This window comes from Pinus tabuliformis, chromosome X (assembly GCF_031772625.1).
Source record: "Pinus tabuliformis cultivar Carrire ecotype Pingquan chromosome X, CPIR1, whole genome shotgun sequence".
In the NCBI taxonomy this organism is placed as follows: domain Eukaryota; kingdom Viridiplantae; phylum Streptophyta; class Pinopsida; order Pinales; family Pinaceae; genus Pinus; species Pinus tabuliformis.
Genome location: NC_142308.1, coordinates 1,001,277,830 through 1,001,293,462, shown reverse-complemented (window position 1 = coordinate 1,001,293,462; position 15,633 = coordinate 1,001,277,830). Strand labels below are relative to the sequence as shown.

General features: G+C 43.0%; 1 protein-coding gene across 1 annotated transcript; it reads right to left on the bottom strand.

Annotated features, from left to right (window-relative positions):
* Window positions 1-2,467: 2,467 nt before the first annotated feature.
* LOC149143109 (uncharacterized) lies at window positions 2,468-7,990 on the bottom strand. The gene is made up of 10 exons (XM_089451680.1): window positions 7,367-7,990; window positions 6,971-7,270; window positions 6,733-6,868; window positions 5,891-6,540; window positions 4,552-5,203; window positions 4,292-4,363; window positions 4,031-4,182; window positions 3,608-3,946; window positions 2,823-2,939; window positions 2,468-2,503 (listed from the first exon to the last, which is right to left on the bottom strand). Exons 1-10 carry the CDS (start codon window positions 7,988-7,990, stop codon window positions 2,468-2,470), a joined length of 3,078 nt encoding a protein of 1,025 aa, XP_089307806.1.
* Between the last annotated feature and the right edge of the window lie 7,643 nt (window positions 7,991-15,633).

The window sequence follows — 15,633 nt, the reverse complement described above, 5'->3', positions numbered from 1 at the left end:
AGTTTGCAGAAATAGAATGATCTGAGTTTTTTTACACGAAAAAAAACGAAACAAAAAAACATTGATACTTCAAACACATGTACACAGTGATATCAGACAGCCATTGGCAACTCAAGAACCGCAAGCTAATTACAATCCCATGTTCCTATATGCATAGGATATCTGTCACACCTACTTTAACATAAAAAAAAATCTTTTGGATATATAAATTAAACACACGATAATCCTTTACTTGCAGCTCATTATGTGATCACCAGCCTTATTTGCACATTATACTTTACAAAGATAAACGTATAGGTTACAGTTTGCATGGAATGGAAAACATATGGCCCACGACACGGTTGGCATACAATATTAACATTATACAATTGCTACCCAATGTATTTCATTTGATTGACACCTATGATAAGGTCTCGGTTACATCTCCATGCGGCAACATCTCCAGTACAGGTGGTAGGTTATGTAATGTTTAAACTTCCGCAGTCACTGCAGATATTTTAACTCTTGGTATTAATGGCGTGGGCTTTTCGGATCCCACCGCAGTACCCTTCATTGACAGATCGCCGAAGCTTTTATGTCCGCCCGTCCTTCTTGGGCAGGTGGCATGGCCTGGTTCTCCCAGCCATGTGACTTCTCGGTACTGCCAACGTTGATTCCTCCGCCAGCTACTCCCGCCATACTCCGACGGTCCAGATCTCTTCCTGAGATCGGAGGGCTGGAAGTTGTTCAGGGTTTTGCGTGGATATTTAATCGACCATTCACACTATTGTTTCCTTTGTTGTCCGCGGTCTTTGCGGAATGGTTCCTCACTCCTCCTCGAGTTCGCTATCAACAGCACTATACTGCCGTTCTGTCATGCCGGAGCTGGACCCTGTTCGCTTTAAACCTTACAGGTACTAAGAAGGTGTTCTTGTTCATTATTCTGTATTTTTTTATGGCTGGAATTGCATGGTTTATTACTTATTGCAGTTTGGTTTTCCCTTGACAAATCCTGGTGCAGCGGCCCTGGTTACATTTGGTCAACTCCCACGGGATTACTCTGCAACGACTTCTATCAAACCCAGGTAAGCTTCTCCGCATTTGAAAGTTGGTTTATTCGGAAATATTTCAGGGTTTACAGTCATACATGCCCTAAGGGTCGGTTTATTCGAATACATTTCAGGGTTTACCGTCATGCATACCTTAAATGGTCTATGCAGGTCTCAGTTTCCCCATTTGGTAGCCTCGTTCCCTCCGAGTTGCTCTTGGTGAAGAACCTTACATCCGGCTTGTTGCTTAACTAAGATGTCTGTGTTAATGGTTACAAGTTGTTCTTTCAGAAATTCGGGGTTCTGAGGTAACCATCGAGGTCTTCCTTTTTTTGCATTGCCGAGCCACTGGCGGCAGACTTAGAGCATAGCTATGTTTAAGAATGTTCACATCTGGCCTCCACGCGCAGATGGGGTTATAAATGTATTTAATGGAACTGATTCTGTTCGCATATGTATTAATTTGCTCAGAGTATAAGTTTGCCTTTTAATGCTATAATACTCTGCTTAGCCCACAGACATTTCACTTATATATTGAACATTTCATTTTTGTATATTCTTTCTCAGAATTAGAGTCTCCGCGTTAATTTGTTGTATGGGTTTTTGGTCTTTTCTTTTGGACATCACTGTCTTGACATTTACCATATTATGATGATAGTCATGCTATAGATTCTGTAAAAGAAATGTTACGTTGACCAGTTGATTTATCATAGCTTAGCGAGTAAATAATGTTTGGTTAACAATCCCTCATTCCGTGAAAGGATTAGTTGCTTGCATGACTTCTATTTCATTATACAGATCCGCGGCTATTAAATATGTGTCTGTGGTTAGGTTCTTTATGCACAGGCTTGCGGTTTCACAAGGTTACTTTCCCTTTGCTTGCATGCATAGGCACGAAAAGTTATGGTTTGCTTACATATATTTACTGTTTAACGGAGTCACCCTTCTTTACTCATATGCTCAGTTCTTTGCTCAGATTGAACAAGGTTATCTGTCATTGCCAGATACAAATTCTCGTCTCAGGTTTACAGATAAATGTTTTTCTTTATTTGCATGCATTAGAATGAATATATACTTTCATAGTTATCAGGTTTAGCTCTAATACTCAGAGCCTTATTCTTCACTTCAGTTAATGCTTCCGTCTCTGTACTTCACAGCATACGGAAATGTTCTCGTTCTGTACATTCTTTATTATAAATTCATCTTGGGTTTTCTACCTTAAGCCAGGAGGTTCTATGGCACCCTTTAATACTATAAGGTGACCCGTCATCCAACGCGCTCTGCGCAGAGCTTTTTTGTTGAACGCACGTGGTTTGGAAAACCTAGGGTATCTACCAGCGTTCTATTCGCTGTCACAAGATTTCTGCTGTTGCAGTCGATACCTTTTCTTTCTCTATAAAGGCATAAACCCTCTTTCATGCACTGTTCTACGACTCTCATCAGTCCACAGGTTGTAAGGCACCTTTCTTTTTAACCTGTCCATTGTTAAACAAATTGATTAATACTGCTTTATTAATAATTTATGGATCAAGGCTGCTACCTCGTAACCGAACCTTGAGCAGGTTTCTGTACACCCATGCCCTTCTTGCTTTACTCTTCCGCCTTATCAATTCTAACTGAGTGCTAACTCATTTGGTCCATTAACGGACAATTTTTATTTAACCTTTACAGATGCACAGAATGCTATTTTCCCATCAGTATTTAAGAATCACACACAGTCTTTCATAAATAAATTACTGTAAATTCCATACACAATGCTTTTTATAACAGGGACTACTGGTTTGGGAACCGTACCTGATCACCTCTGACAGGAATGGTTTTGTTCAAACAAAAGTCACCTGAACTTAAATTCTGCTCTCCTCCCAGCCATGAGAATCCATCCTTCAGACGGTGTTCTCCCCCCGAGCAATCCTGCAGGCCCCCAGCCCTCAACAGGAACAGTGCACTTCTTGTGCCAGGTTATCTGGTCCTCACCAGACTTAACCTCTCTCTCTCCTTTACTCTTGGAGCAAGATTTGTTTTTCCTCTGTCTGTCCCAACAGCACAGAATCCCTCAGTCAGGGTTTTTCCCTCTTTTGGAGGGTAGTTCCATCAGTTATCACAACTGATCATTTTCTTTAAGATTCACCTCTTAGAGGCTGCCAGCAATTCCAAGAAAATATTTAAATTTAAATTATTCAATCAGAATTAGTTTGCCACAGTTTTGTTTAAAACATAACAACAACTGTATTAGTCTTTTACCACAGTAACTTTCAAATTTACATAAATCTGGGGTCATTACATCTCCCCCTCCTGAGATTGGACATCGTCCCGATGTCTATCTCCTGTAAACAGATTTGGATAAGCCTCTCTAAGGAGTTCCTCATCTTCCCAAGTGGCCTCCTCTGGTCCATAGTGCTGCCACTGCACTTTAGCTTGGGAAATAACTCGTTTCCGCAGCTGCACTTCTCTCCGGTCGAGAATGATCAGTGGTTCGACCAGAACCTCGCCTTTCGGCTCGACCTGCAAATAACAATGGATTTAGTTATTTTTTTAGTTTATAACCAATGCTTATCCATAATAACCAGATTACTTCTTACCCGCACATTCTGCCATTGAATCACATGTTTAGGATCGTAAACGTATTGCTTTAATACGGATACGTGAAACACATTGTGAATCCTAATATGGCTTGGTAGGGCAAGTTGGTAAGCGACCGGTCCTACTTTGGCCAAGATCTGGAAAGGTCCAAAGTAACGAGGTGCTAGTTTGGCACATCCGCTCCACTGCAAGGTACTCCTTCTTGGTTGGATCCTCACAAACACATGATCCCCAACCTGGAATTCCTTAAATCTTCTCTTTCGATCAGCGAAACTTTTCTGCCTGTCCTGAGCGGCTTTCAAGTTATTACGCACCCTTTTCACTGTGTTCTCCATTTCCTGTAACATATCAGGACCAATTCGCAACCTGTCCTCCGGTCCACCCCAGCTTGCGGGTGTGCGGCACTTCCGCCCATACATAACCTCAAAAGGACTCATCTGAGTTGAGGAATGGTATCCATTGTTGTATGCGAATTCGACTAAGTGGAGATAGTCCTCCCATTGAGTCGGCTTCATCATAACGCATGCTCTCAGCATGTCCTCCACAACTTGATTTACTCGTTCTGTTTGACCATCTGTTTGGGGATGATAAGCTGTACTAAAGTTCAGCTGTGTTCCCAGTTCAGCAAACAAGGTCCTCCAAAAGGTTGATGTAAACTTGACATCCCGATCGGAGATAATCACTTTCGGCAGTCCATGCAATTTGAACACATGCTGCATGAAAATATGGGCAATCTGTACAGCCCTGTATGTCGACTGCACAGGTATGAAGTGTGCTGCCTTGCTCAGCTTATCCACTACCACCATAATGGAATCATTATTCTTCTTGGTTTTGGGCAGTCCCGTTATAAAATCCATGGAGATAGTCTCCCACTTCCATTCCGGAATGGGTAGAGGTTGTAACAGCCCTGCTGGGTGCATGTGTTCCGCCTTAATTTGCTGACATTCTAGACAGCGTGCTAAATACTCAGCTATCTCTTTCTTCATTTTTGGCCAGTAGTACTCTTTGCGGAGTGCGGTAACCATTTTCTGGTAGCCCGGATGTCCCGTATAATGGCTGGTATGAAATTCATCCAAAATCAGCTTCTTAATGCTGTCTTCATTGGGCACATACAGCTTATTATTAAAGCACAACATATCAGCATCATCTAGTTTGTACCCTTGCTGTAATTCCTTATCAGATTGCTGCTGTAATTGCTGTTTGATGTGCTGATAAACAGCATCTTGTTCAGCCGCTATTTTTATCTTTTCCACTAAGGTACTTTGCCACTTACTAACTGAAATTTTGCACACGCATTGCACCTTCCGACTTAATGCATCTGCTACTCGGTTCTCCTTACCCTTTAGATGCTTAATTTCAAAGTCGAACCCACTTAGGAAGTCAGCCCAGCGAGCTTGTCTCGTATTTAAGTTGGGTTGACTGAAGTAGTTCGTTAAACTGTGGTGGTCTGTTAATAATAGAAATTTTCTGCCCAAAAGGTAATGTCGCCACATTTTCAGGGCATGAATGACAGCAGCCAACTCCATGTCATAAGCAGAATACTTCTGCTCATGCTCTTTCAGCTTTCTGGACTCATAAGCAATGACTCTTCCTTCCTGCATCAGCACTCCTCCCACACCTTCTTTACTTGCGTCCGTGCAGACCACGTAATCCTTGTTAGGATCAGCTATACTTAATATAGGTGCAGTAGTGAGTAAGTGCTTGAGCTGTTCAAAGCTCTTCTGGCACTCTGAGGTCCACTTAAATACTTTTCCTTTCTTTTGCAAAGAGGTGATTGGGTATGCTACTCTCGAAAAGCCTTCGACAAATCTTCTATAATACCCTGCTAACCCCATAAAGGACCTAATATCTGCCACGTCCTTTGGTATAGGGCACTCCATTATAGTTCTAATCTTTTCAGGGTCCACTGCAATGCCTTCTTTAGTGATCACGTGGCCCAAATATTGTATCTCCTCCTTCTAAAAGTCGCATTTACTGAACTTTGCATATAATTGATGTTCCCGCAAAGTTTGCAACACCAATCTAAGGTGCTCCTCATGTTCCTTCCTTGATTTGCTGTAAATCAGGATGTCATCTATGAATATCAGCACAAATTTATCTAAAAACCGATGAAACACACTGTTCATCAAGCACATGAAAGTGGCAGGTGCATTTGTCAGCCCAAAGGGTAACACCACGAACTCATAATGCCCATACCGCGTTCTGAAGGCGGTCTTAGCGATATCTTCCTCTTCTATTCTGATCTGATGGTAACCAGATCGCAGATCAATTTTTGAAAATACCGTGGCTCCCTTCACCTGATCAAAGAGCTCGTCGATTCTAGGCAAAGGATATTTGTTTTTGATTGTAAGCTTATTTAACTGGCGATAATCAATGCACATCCGAAAGGTTCCATCTTTCTTTTTGACGAACAGCACTAGGGCTCCCCAAGGCGACACGCTGGGTCTGATATAGTTCTTATCTAATAGTTCTTGTAGCTGCATCTTTAATTCTGTTAGTTCTGGCACACTCATACGATAGGGTGCCCGTGATACAGGTGCTGCTCCTGGAATTAGCTCAATAGTGAAATCCACATCCCGTTTTGGTGGTAATCCTGGCACTTCCTCGGGAAAAACATCTGCAAACTCTTGCACTATCGGAATGTTACCCAGCATGGCAGTTTTGTCCTTTTGATTTGCATACCCCACCTGGATAGCGTAGATTTGACATTTCTTCTTGATGCACTTAGCTAGCTGGGTAGCTGTAATGGGTCGGATCTGTACAGGGTGTCTAATTCCTTGTAATTCTTGCTGATCCCCCTGATCATCTTTATAATATATGGTCTTGGTCTTGCAGTTCACCAAGGACCAGTGTCTCTCCAGCCAGTCCATCCCAATCAAAATATCGTAGGAGCCCAATGGTAACACATTCAAATCTGCCACTACTGGCTGCCCTGCTAAGGCTAAGGCACAATTATTTACCTTGGCCAAGACTCGTCTCTTGGCTCCTGTAGCTAGTTGGACCAGCCATGGATTCTTGAATTTTTCAGCTTGCAGTTTACACTGTTCTACAATTTTTGGACTAATATAACTTAAGGTAGCCCCTGGGTCTATAAGAACAGCTATGGATAGGTTTGCGATCTTACCTTCGAACTCAATCATAGATGGCTGGTACTCCGCTTGACGGTCCTCCAGCGCCGCATTGATTCTGGGTACGCTACGTGCCACGTCCCCAACCGTTGATGCCTCATGTATCTGAGATATCTGGTCTGTTCCTTTCCTCTGTGGACAATTTTTAACATAGTGGGGTCCTCCACAACCCCAGCATTGCACTGGTGGTCTGGTCATCCCCTCACCATCTGATCTAACAGACTGCTCATTTGCCTTAGATTCGCTCATTGGTCTGGACCGGGGCACGTTCCTTGCAGCAGGTCTACTACTTAGTCCTTTACCAGCACCCTTATTCCCACTGCCGCGACCTCCTTTGCTGCTTCCAACCACCCGACCACTTCTTTTCTCATTCCATCTCTTACTTGAAGTGTCCCCCTTCTGTTTACTCTGCTGGTAACAGATTCTCGCCTTACGGATGGCTTCATCCATGGTTCTAGGGTTATCGAATTCAATCCTTTCCCTTATGTATGACGGTAGGCTGCTCACAAACCTCTGAACCTTGGCCTTCTCCTCCTTAATGTAAGGTACATAACGTAGCAGTGAGGTAAACCGGTTAATGAACTCATCCATGGTTTGCTGTCCCAGTCTTAAGTCGTGGAATTCTCTGGCCTTCTCATCATAGAAGCGCTCTGTCAGGTACCTCTCCTTGAAATACTTCTGGAACTTTTCCCATGTAATAGTTCGTTCGCTGACCCCCTTGACAATCTTGATTTCCTCCCACCACAAGGTTGCCTTGCCCTGTAACTGGAAGATTGCCAATCTTGCTTTCAGGTTGTGGTCGTACTCATACAACTGAAAATACTTGTTCATATTGATCAACCAGGCTTCAGCAGCTTCCTCCTGCTCACCATCAAAATGTGGAGGTTTAATCTTTCGAAATTCTCCCTGCAATTCCACTTTCTGACGTTTTGATGTTTGCTGTTGGGGTGCATTATCAGAGTGATCCTCCTTATCTTCAGAATGTTCAGGTTCCATTTGATAATCTTGATCTTCTGTTAACCTTTGTTGTTCTGCACTGGGGTTGGACAGGGGTGGGTTTTGCCTGTCTGACAGGCTCTTCAGAATCTTTTCCTGTTCAACTGTTAGACGTGCGTTGTCCTCTCGCAACCGTGCCATTTCATTTTTCAATTCCTGGACAGTTTCCAGGATTGCAAGATTATTACTCCGTGATTCTGCATCGATTTGCACCCATAGTCCTGCATTGTCTTGAGGGTTACTGCTGGGTCCTTGCATTTTGTCTCCACTTTGATTAACTGCCGGCTATTGCAATTCTGTATTTCATTCCAGATAACAAAACACAGTTAAGTACGTTTGTTGGTTTGCATTAGTTTTACTTGGTGTACCCTTCTGCATACTGTATATGCTTTACTTGAGGCCACAGTGTTGAAACTGGGCTCTGATACCAATTTGTCACACCTACTTTAACATAAAAAAAAATCTTTTGGATATATAAATTACACACACGATAATCCTTTACTTGCAGCTCATTATGTGATCACCAGCCTTATTTGCACATTATACTTTACAAAGATAAACGTATAGGTTACAGTTTGCATGGAATGGAAAACATATGGCCCACGACACGGTTGGCATACAATATTAACATTATACAATTGCTACCCAATGTATTTCATTTGATTGACACCTATGATAAGGTCTCGGTTACGTCTCCATGCGGCAACATCTCCAGTACAGGTGGTAGGTTATGTAATGTTTAAACTTCCGCAGTCACTGCAGATATTTTAACTCTTGGTATTAATGGCGTGGGCTTTTCGGATCCCACCGCAGTACCCTTCATTGACAGATCGCCGAAGCTTTTATGTCCGCCCGTCCTTCTTGGGCAGGTGGCATGGCCTGGTTCTCCCAGCCATGTGACTTCTCGGTACTGCCAACGTTGATTCCTCCGCCAGCTACTCCCGCCATACTCCGACGGTCCAGATCTCTTCCTGAGATCGGAGGGCTGGAAGTTGTTCAGGGTTTTGCGTGGATATTTAATCGACCATTCACACTATTGTTTCCTTTGTTGTCCGCGGTCTTTGCGGAATGGTTCCTCACTCCTCCTCGAGTTCGCTATCAACAGCACTATACTACCGTTCTGTCATGCCGGAGCTGGACCCTGTTCGCTTTAAACCTTACAGGTACTAAGAAGGTGTTCTTGTTCATTATTCTGTATTTTTTTATGGCTGGAATTGCATGGTTTATTACTTATTGCAGTTTGGTTTTCCCTTGACAAATCCTGGTGCAGCGGCCCTGGTTACATTTGGTCAACTCCCACGGGATTACTCTGCAACGACTTCTATCAAACCCAGGTAAGCTTCTCCGCATTTGAAAGTTGGTTTATTCGGAAATATTTCAGGGTTTACAGTCATACATGCCCTAAGGGTCGGTTTATTCGAATACATTTCAGGGTTTACCGTCATGCATACCTTAAATGGTCTATGCAGGTCTCAGTTTCCCCATTTGGTAGCCTCGTTCCCTCCGAGTTGCTCTCGGTGAAGAACCTTACATCCGGCTTGTTGCTTAACTAAGATGTCTGTGTTAATGGTTACAAGTTGTTCTTTCAGAAATTCGGGGTTCTGAGGTAACCATCGAGGTCTTCCTTTTTTGCATTGCCGAGCCACTGGCGGCAGACTTAGATCATAGCTATGTTTAAGAATGTTCACATCTGGCCTCCACGCGCAGATGGGGTTATAAATGTATTTAATGGAACTGATTCTGTTCGCATATGTATTAATTTGCTCAGAGTATAAGTTTGCCTTTTAATGCTGTAATACTCTGCTTAGCCCACAGACATTTCACTTATATATTGAACATTTCATTTTTGTATATTCTTTCTCAGAATTAGAGTCTCCGCGTTAATTTGCTGTATGGGTTTTTGGTCTTTTCTTTTGGACATCACTGTCTTGACATTTACCATATTATGATGATAGTCATGCTATAGATTCTGTAAAAGAAATGTTACGTTGACCAGTTGATTTATCATAGCTTAGCGCGTAAATAATGTTTGGTTAACAATCCCTCATTCCGTGAAAGGATTAGTTGCTTGCATGACTTCTATTTCATTATACAGATCCGTGGCTATTAAATATGTGTCTGTGGTTAGGTTCTTTATGCACAGGCTTGCGGTTTCACAAGGTTACTTTCCCTTTGCTTGCATGCATAGGCCCGAAAAGTTATGGTTTGCTTACATATATTTACTGTTTAACGGAGTCACCCTTCTTTACTCATATGCTCAGTTCTTTTCTCAGATTGAACAAGGTTATCTGTCATTGCCAGATACAAATTCTCGTCTCAGGTTTACAGATAAATGTTTTTCTTTATTTGCATGCATTAGAATGAATATATACTTTCATAGTTATCAGGTTTAGCTCTAATACTCAGAGCCTTATTCTTCACTTCAGTTAATGCTTCCGTCTCTGTACTTCACAGCATACGGAAATGTTCTCGTTCTGTACATTCTTTATTATAAATTCATCTTGGGCTTTCTACCTTAAGCCAGGAGGTTCTATGGCACCCTTTAATACTATAAGGTGACCCGTCATCCAACGCTCTCTGCGCAGAGCTTTTCTGTTGAACGCACGTGGTTTGGAAAACCTACGGTATCTACCAGCGTTCTATTCGCTGTCACAAGATTTCTGCTGTTGCAGTCGATACCTTTTCTTTCTCTATAGAGGCATAAACCCTCTTTCATGCACTGTTCTACGACTCTCATCAGTCCACAGGTTGTAAGGTACCTTTCTTTTTAACCTGTCCATTGTTAAACAAATTGATTAATACTGCTTTATTAATAATTTATGGATCAAGGCTGCTACCTCGTAGCCGAACCTTGAGCAGGGTTCTGTACACCCATGCCCTTCTTGCTTTACTCTTCCGCCTTATCAATTCTAACTGAGTGCTAACTCATTTGGTCCATTAACGGACAGTTTTTATTTAACCTTTACAGATGCACAGAATGCTATTTTCCCATCAGTATTTAAGAATCACACACAGTCTTTCATAAATAAATTACTGTAAATTCCATACACAATGCTTTTTATAACAGGGACTACTGGTTTGGGAACCGTACCTGATCACCTCTGACAGGAATGGTTTTGTTCAAACAAAAGTCACCTGAACTTAAATTCTGCTCTCCTCCCAGCCATGAGAATCCATCCTTCAGACGGTGTTCTCCCCCCGAGCAATCCTGCAGGCCCCCAGCCCTCAACAGGAACAGTGCACTTCTTGTGCCAGGTTATCTGGTCCTCACCAGACTTAACCTCTCTCTCTCCTTTACTCTTGGAGCAAGATTTGCTTTTCCTCTGTCTGTCCCAACAGCACAGAATCCCTCAGTCAGGGTTTTTCCCTCTTTTGGAGGGTAGTTCCATCAGTTATCACAACTGATCATTTTCTTTAAGATTCACCTCTTAGAGGCTGCCAGCAATTCCAAGAAAATATTTAAATTTAAATTATTCAATCAGAATTAGTTTGCCACAGTTTTGTTTAAAACATAACAACAACTGTATTAGTCTTTTACCACAGTAACTTTCAAATTTACATAAATCTGGGGTCATTACATCTCCCCCTCCTGAGATTGGACATCGTCCCGATGTCTATCTCCTGTAAACAGATTTGGATAAGCCTCTCTAAGGAGTTCCTCATCTTCCCAAGTGGCCTCCTCTGGTCCATAGTGCTGCCACTGCACTTTAGCTTGGGAAATAACTCGTTTCCGCAGCTGCACTTCTCTCCGGTCGAGAATGATCAGTGGTTCGACCAGAACCTCGCCTTCCGGCTCGACCTGCAAACAACAATGGATTTAGTTATTTTTTTAGTTTATAACCAATGCTTATCCATAATAACCAGATTACTTCTTACCCGCACATTCTGCCATTGAATCACATGTTTAGGATCGTAAACGTATTGCTTTAATACGGATACGTGAAACACATTGTGAATCCTAATATGGCTTGGTAGGGCAAGTTGGTAAGCGACCGGTCCTACTTTGGCCAAGATCTGGAAAGGTCCAAAGTAACGAGGTGCTAGTTTGGCACATCCGCTCCACTGCAAGGTACTCCTTCTTGGTTGGATCCTCACAAACACATGATCCCCAACCTGGAATTCCTTAAATCTTCTCTTTCGATCAGTGAAACTTTTCTGCCTGTCCTGAGCGGCTTTCAAGTTATTACGCACCCTTTTCACTGTGTTCTCCATTTCCTGTAACATATCAGGACCAATTCGCAACCTGTCCTCCGGTCCACCCCAGCTTGCGGGTGTGCGGCACTTCCGCCCATACATAACCTCAAAAGGACTCATCTGAGTTGAGGAATGGTATCCATTGTTGTATGCGAATTCGACTAAGTGGAGATAGTCCTCCCATTGAGTCGGCTTCATCATAACGCATGCTCTCAGCATGTCCTCCACAACTTGATTTACTCGTTCTGTTTGACCATCTGTTTGGGGATGATAAGCTGTACTAAAGTTCAGCTGTGTTCCCAGTTCAGCAAACAAGGTCCTCCAAAAGGTTGATGTAAACTTGACATCCCGATCGGAGATAATCACTTTCGGCAGTCCATGCAATTTGAACACATGCTGCATGAAAATATGGGCAATCTGTACAGCCCTGTATGTCGACTACACAGGTATGAAGTGTGCTGCCTTGCTCAGCTTATCCACTACCACCATAATGGAATCATTATTCTTCTTGGTTTTGGGCAGTCCCGTTATAAAATCCATGGAGATAGTCTCCCACTTCCATTCCGGAATGGGTAGAGGTTGTAACAGCCCTGCTGGGTGCATGTGTTCCGCCTTAATTTGCTGACATTCTAGACAGCGTGCTAAATACTCAGCTATCTCTTTCTTCATTTTTGGCCAGTAGTACTCTTTGCGGAGTGCGGTAACCATTTTCTGGTAGCCCGGATGTCCCGTATAATGGCTGGTATGAAATTCATCCAAAATCAGCTTCTTAATGCTGTCTTCATTGGGCACATACAGCTTATTATTAAAGCACAACATATCAGCATCATCTAGTTTGTACCCTTGCTGTAATTCCTTATCAGATTGCTGCTGTAATTGCTGTTTGATGTGCTGATAAACAGCATCTTGTTCAGCCGCTATTTTTATCTTTTCCACTAAGGTACTTTGCCACTTACTAACTGAAATTTTGCACACGCATTGCACCTTCCGACTTAATGCATCTGCTACTCGGTTCTCCTTACCCTTTAGATGCTTAATTTCAAAGTCGAACCCACTTAGGAAGTCAGCCCAGCGAGCTTGTCTCGTATTTAAGGTGGGTTGACTGAAGTAGTTCGTTAAACTGTGGTGGTCTGTTAATAATAGAAATTTTCTGCCCAAAAGGTAATGTCGCCACATTTTCAGGGCATGAATGACAGCAGCCAACTCCATGTCATAAGCAGAATACTTCTGCTCATGCTCTTTCAGCTTTCTGGACTCATAAGCAATGACTCTTCCTTCCTGCATCAGCACTCCTCCCACACCTTCTTTACTTGCGTCCGTGCAGACCACGTAATCCTTGTTAGGATCAGCTATACTTAATATAGGTGCAGTAGTGAGTAAGTGCTTGAGCTGTTCAAAGCTCTTCTGGCACTCTGAGGTCCACTTAAATACTTTTCCTTTCTTTTGCAAAGAGGTGATTGGGTATGCTACTCTCGAAAAGCCTTCGACAAATCTTCTATAATACCCTGCTAACCCCATAAAGGACCTAATATCTGCCACGTCCTTTGGTATAGGGCACTCCATTATAGTTCTAATCTTTTCAGGGTCCACTGCAATGCCTTCTTTAGTGATCACGTGGCCCAAATATTGTATCTCCTCCTTGTAAAAGTCGCATTTACTGAACTTTGCATATAATTAATGTTCCCGCAAAGTTTGCAACACCAATCTAAGGTGCTCCTCATGTTCCTTCCTTGATTTGCTGTAAATCAGGATGTCATCTATGAATATCAGCATAAATTTATCTAAAAACCGATGAAACACACTGTTCATCAAGCACATGAAAGTGGCAGGTGCATTTGTCAGCCCAAAGGGTAACACCACGAACTCATAATGCCCATACCGCGTTCTGAAGGCGGTCTTAGCGATATCTTCCTCTTTTATTCTGATCTGATGGTAACCAGATTGCAGATCAATTTTTGAAAATACCGTGGCTCCCTTCACCTGATCAAAGAGCTCGTCGATTCTAGGCAAAGGATATTTGTTTTTGATTGTAAGCTTATTTAACTGGTGATAATCAATGCACATCCGAAAGGTTCCATCTTTCTTTTTGACGAACAGCACTAGGGCTCCCCAAGGCGACACGCTGGGTCTGATATAGATCTTATCTAATAGTTCTTGTAGCTGCATCTTTAATTCTGTTAGTTCTGGCACACTCATACGATAGGGTGCCCGTGATACAGGTGCTGCTCCTGGAATTAGCTCAATAGTGAAATCCACATCCCGTTTTGGTGGTAATCCTGGCACTTCCTCGGGAAAAACATCTGCAAACTCTTGCACTATCGGAATGTTACCCAGCATGGCAGTTTTGTCCTTTTGATTTGCATACCCCACCTGGATAGCGTAGATTTGACATTTCTTCTTGATGCACTTAGCTAGCTGGGTAGCTGTAATGGGTCGGATCTGTACAGGGTGTCTAATTCCTTGTAATTCTTGCTGATCCCCCTGATCATCTTTATAATATATGGTCTTGGTCTTGCAGTTCACCAAGGACCAGTGTCTCTCCAGCCAGTCCATCCCAATCAAAATATCGTAGGAGCCCAACGGTAACACATTCAAATCTGCCACTACTGGCTGCCCTGCTAAGGCTAAGGCACAATTATTTACCTTGGCCAAGACTCGTCTCTTGGCTCCTGTAGCTAGTTGGACCAGCCATGGATTCTTGAATTTTTCAGCTTGCAGTTTACACTGTTCTACAATTTTTGGACTAATATAACTTAAGGTAGCCCCTGGGTCTATAAGAACAGCTATGGATAGGTTTGCGATCTTACCTTCGAACTCAATCATAGATGGCTGGTACTCCGCTTGACGGTCCTCCAGCGCCGCATTGATTCTGGGTACGCTACGTGCCACGTCCCCAACCGTTGATGCCTCATGTCTCTGAGATATCTGGTCTGTTCCTTTCCTCTGTGGACAATTTTTAACATAGTGGGGTCCTCCACAACCCCCGCATTGCACTGGTGGTCTGGTCATCCCCTCACCATCTGATCTAACAGACTGCTCATTTGCCTTAGATTCGCTCATTGGTCTGGACCGGGGCACGTTCCTTGCAGCAGGTCTACTACTTAGTCCTTTACCAGCACCCTTATTCCCACTGCCGCGACCTCCTTTGCTGCTTCCAACCACCCGACCACTTCTTTTCTCATTCCATCTCTTACTTGAAGTGTCCCCCTTCTGTTTACTCTGCTGGTAACAGATTCTCGCCTTACGGATGGCTTCATCCATGGTTCTAGGGTTATCGAATTCAATCCTTTCCCTTATGTATGACGGTAGGCTGCTCACAAACCTCTGAACCTTGGCCTTCTCCTCCTTAATGTAAGGTACATAACGTAGCAGTGAGGTAAACCGGTTAATGAACTCATCCATGGTTTGCTGTCCCAGTCTTAAGTCGTGGAATTCTCTGGCCTTCTCATCATAGAAGCGCTCTGTCAGGTACCTCTCCTTGAAATACTTCTGGAACTTTTCCCATGTAATAGTTCGTTCGCTGACCCCCTTGACAATCTTGATTTCCTCCCACCACAAGGTTGCCTTGCCCTGTAACTGGAAGATTGCCAATCTTGCTTTCAGGTTGTGGTCGTACTCATACAACTGAAAATACTTGTTCATATTGATCAACCAGGCTTCAGCAGCTTCCTCCTGCTCACCATCAAAATGTGGAGGTTTAATCTTTC

Excerpts from the sequence above, each read along its gene's own strand:
- LOC149143109 (XM_089451680.1), bottom strand. The coding sequence starts at position 7,990 with ATGCAAGGACCCAGCAGTAACCCTCAAGACAATGCAGGACTATGGGTG. Across the intron at positions 3,947-4,030 it reads CTCAGATGAGTCCTTTTGAG|GAAATGGAGAACACAGTGAA; the intron begins GTTATGTATGGG and ends GATATGTTACAG. Across the intron at positions 2,940-3,607 it reads TTCAATGGCAGAATGTGCGG|GATTGCTCGGGGGGAGAACA; the intron begins GTAAGAAGTAAT and ends GGGGGCCTGCAG.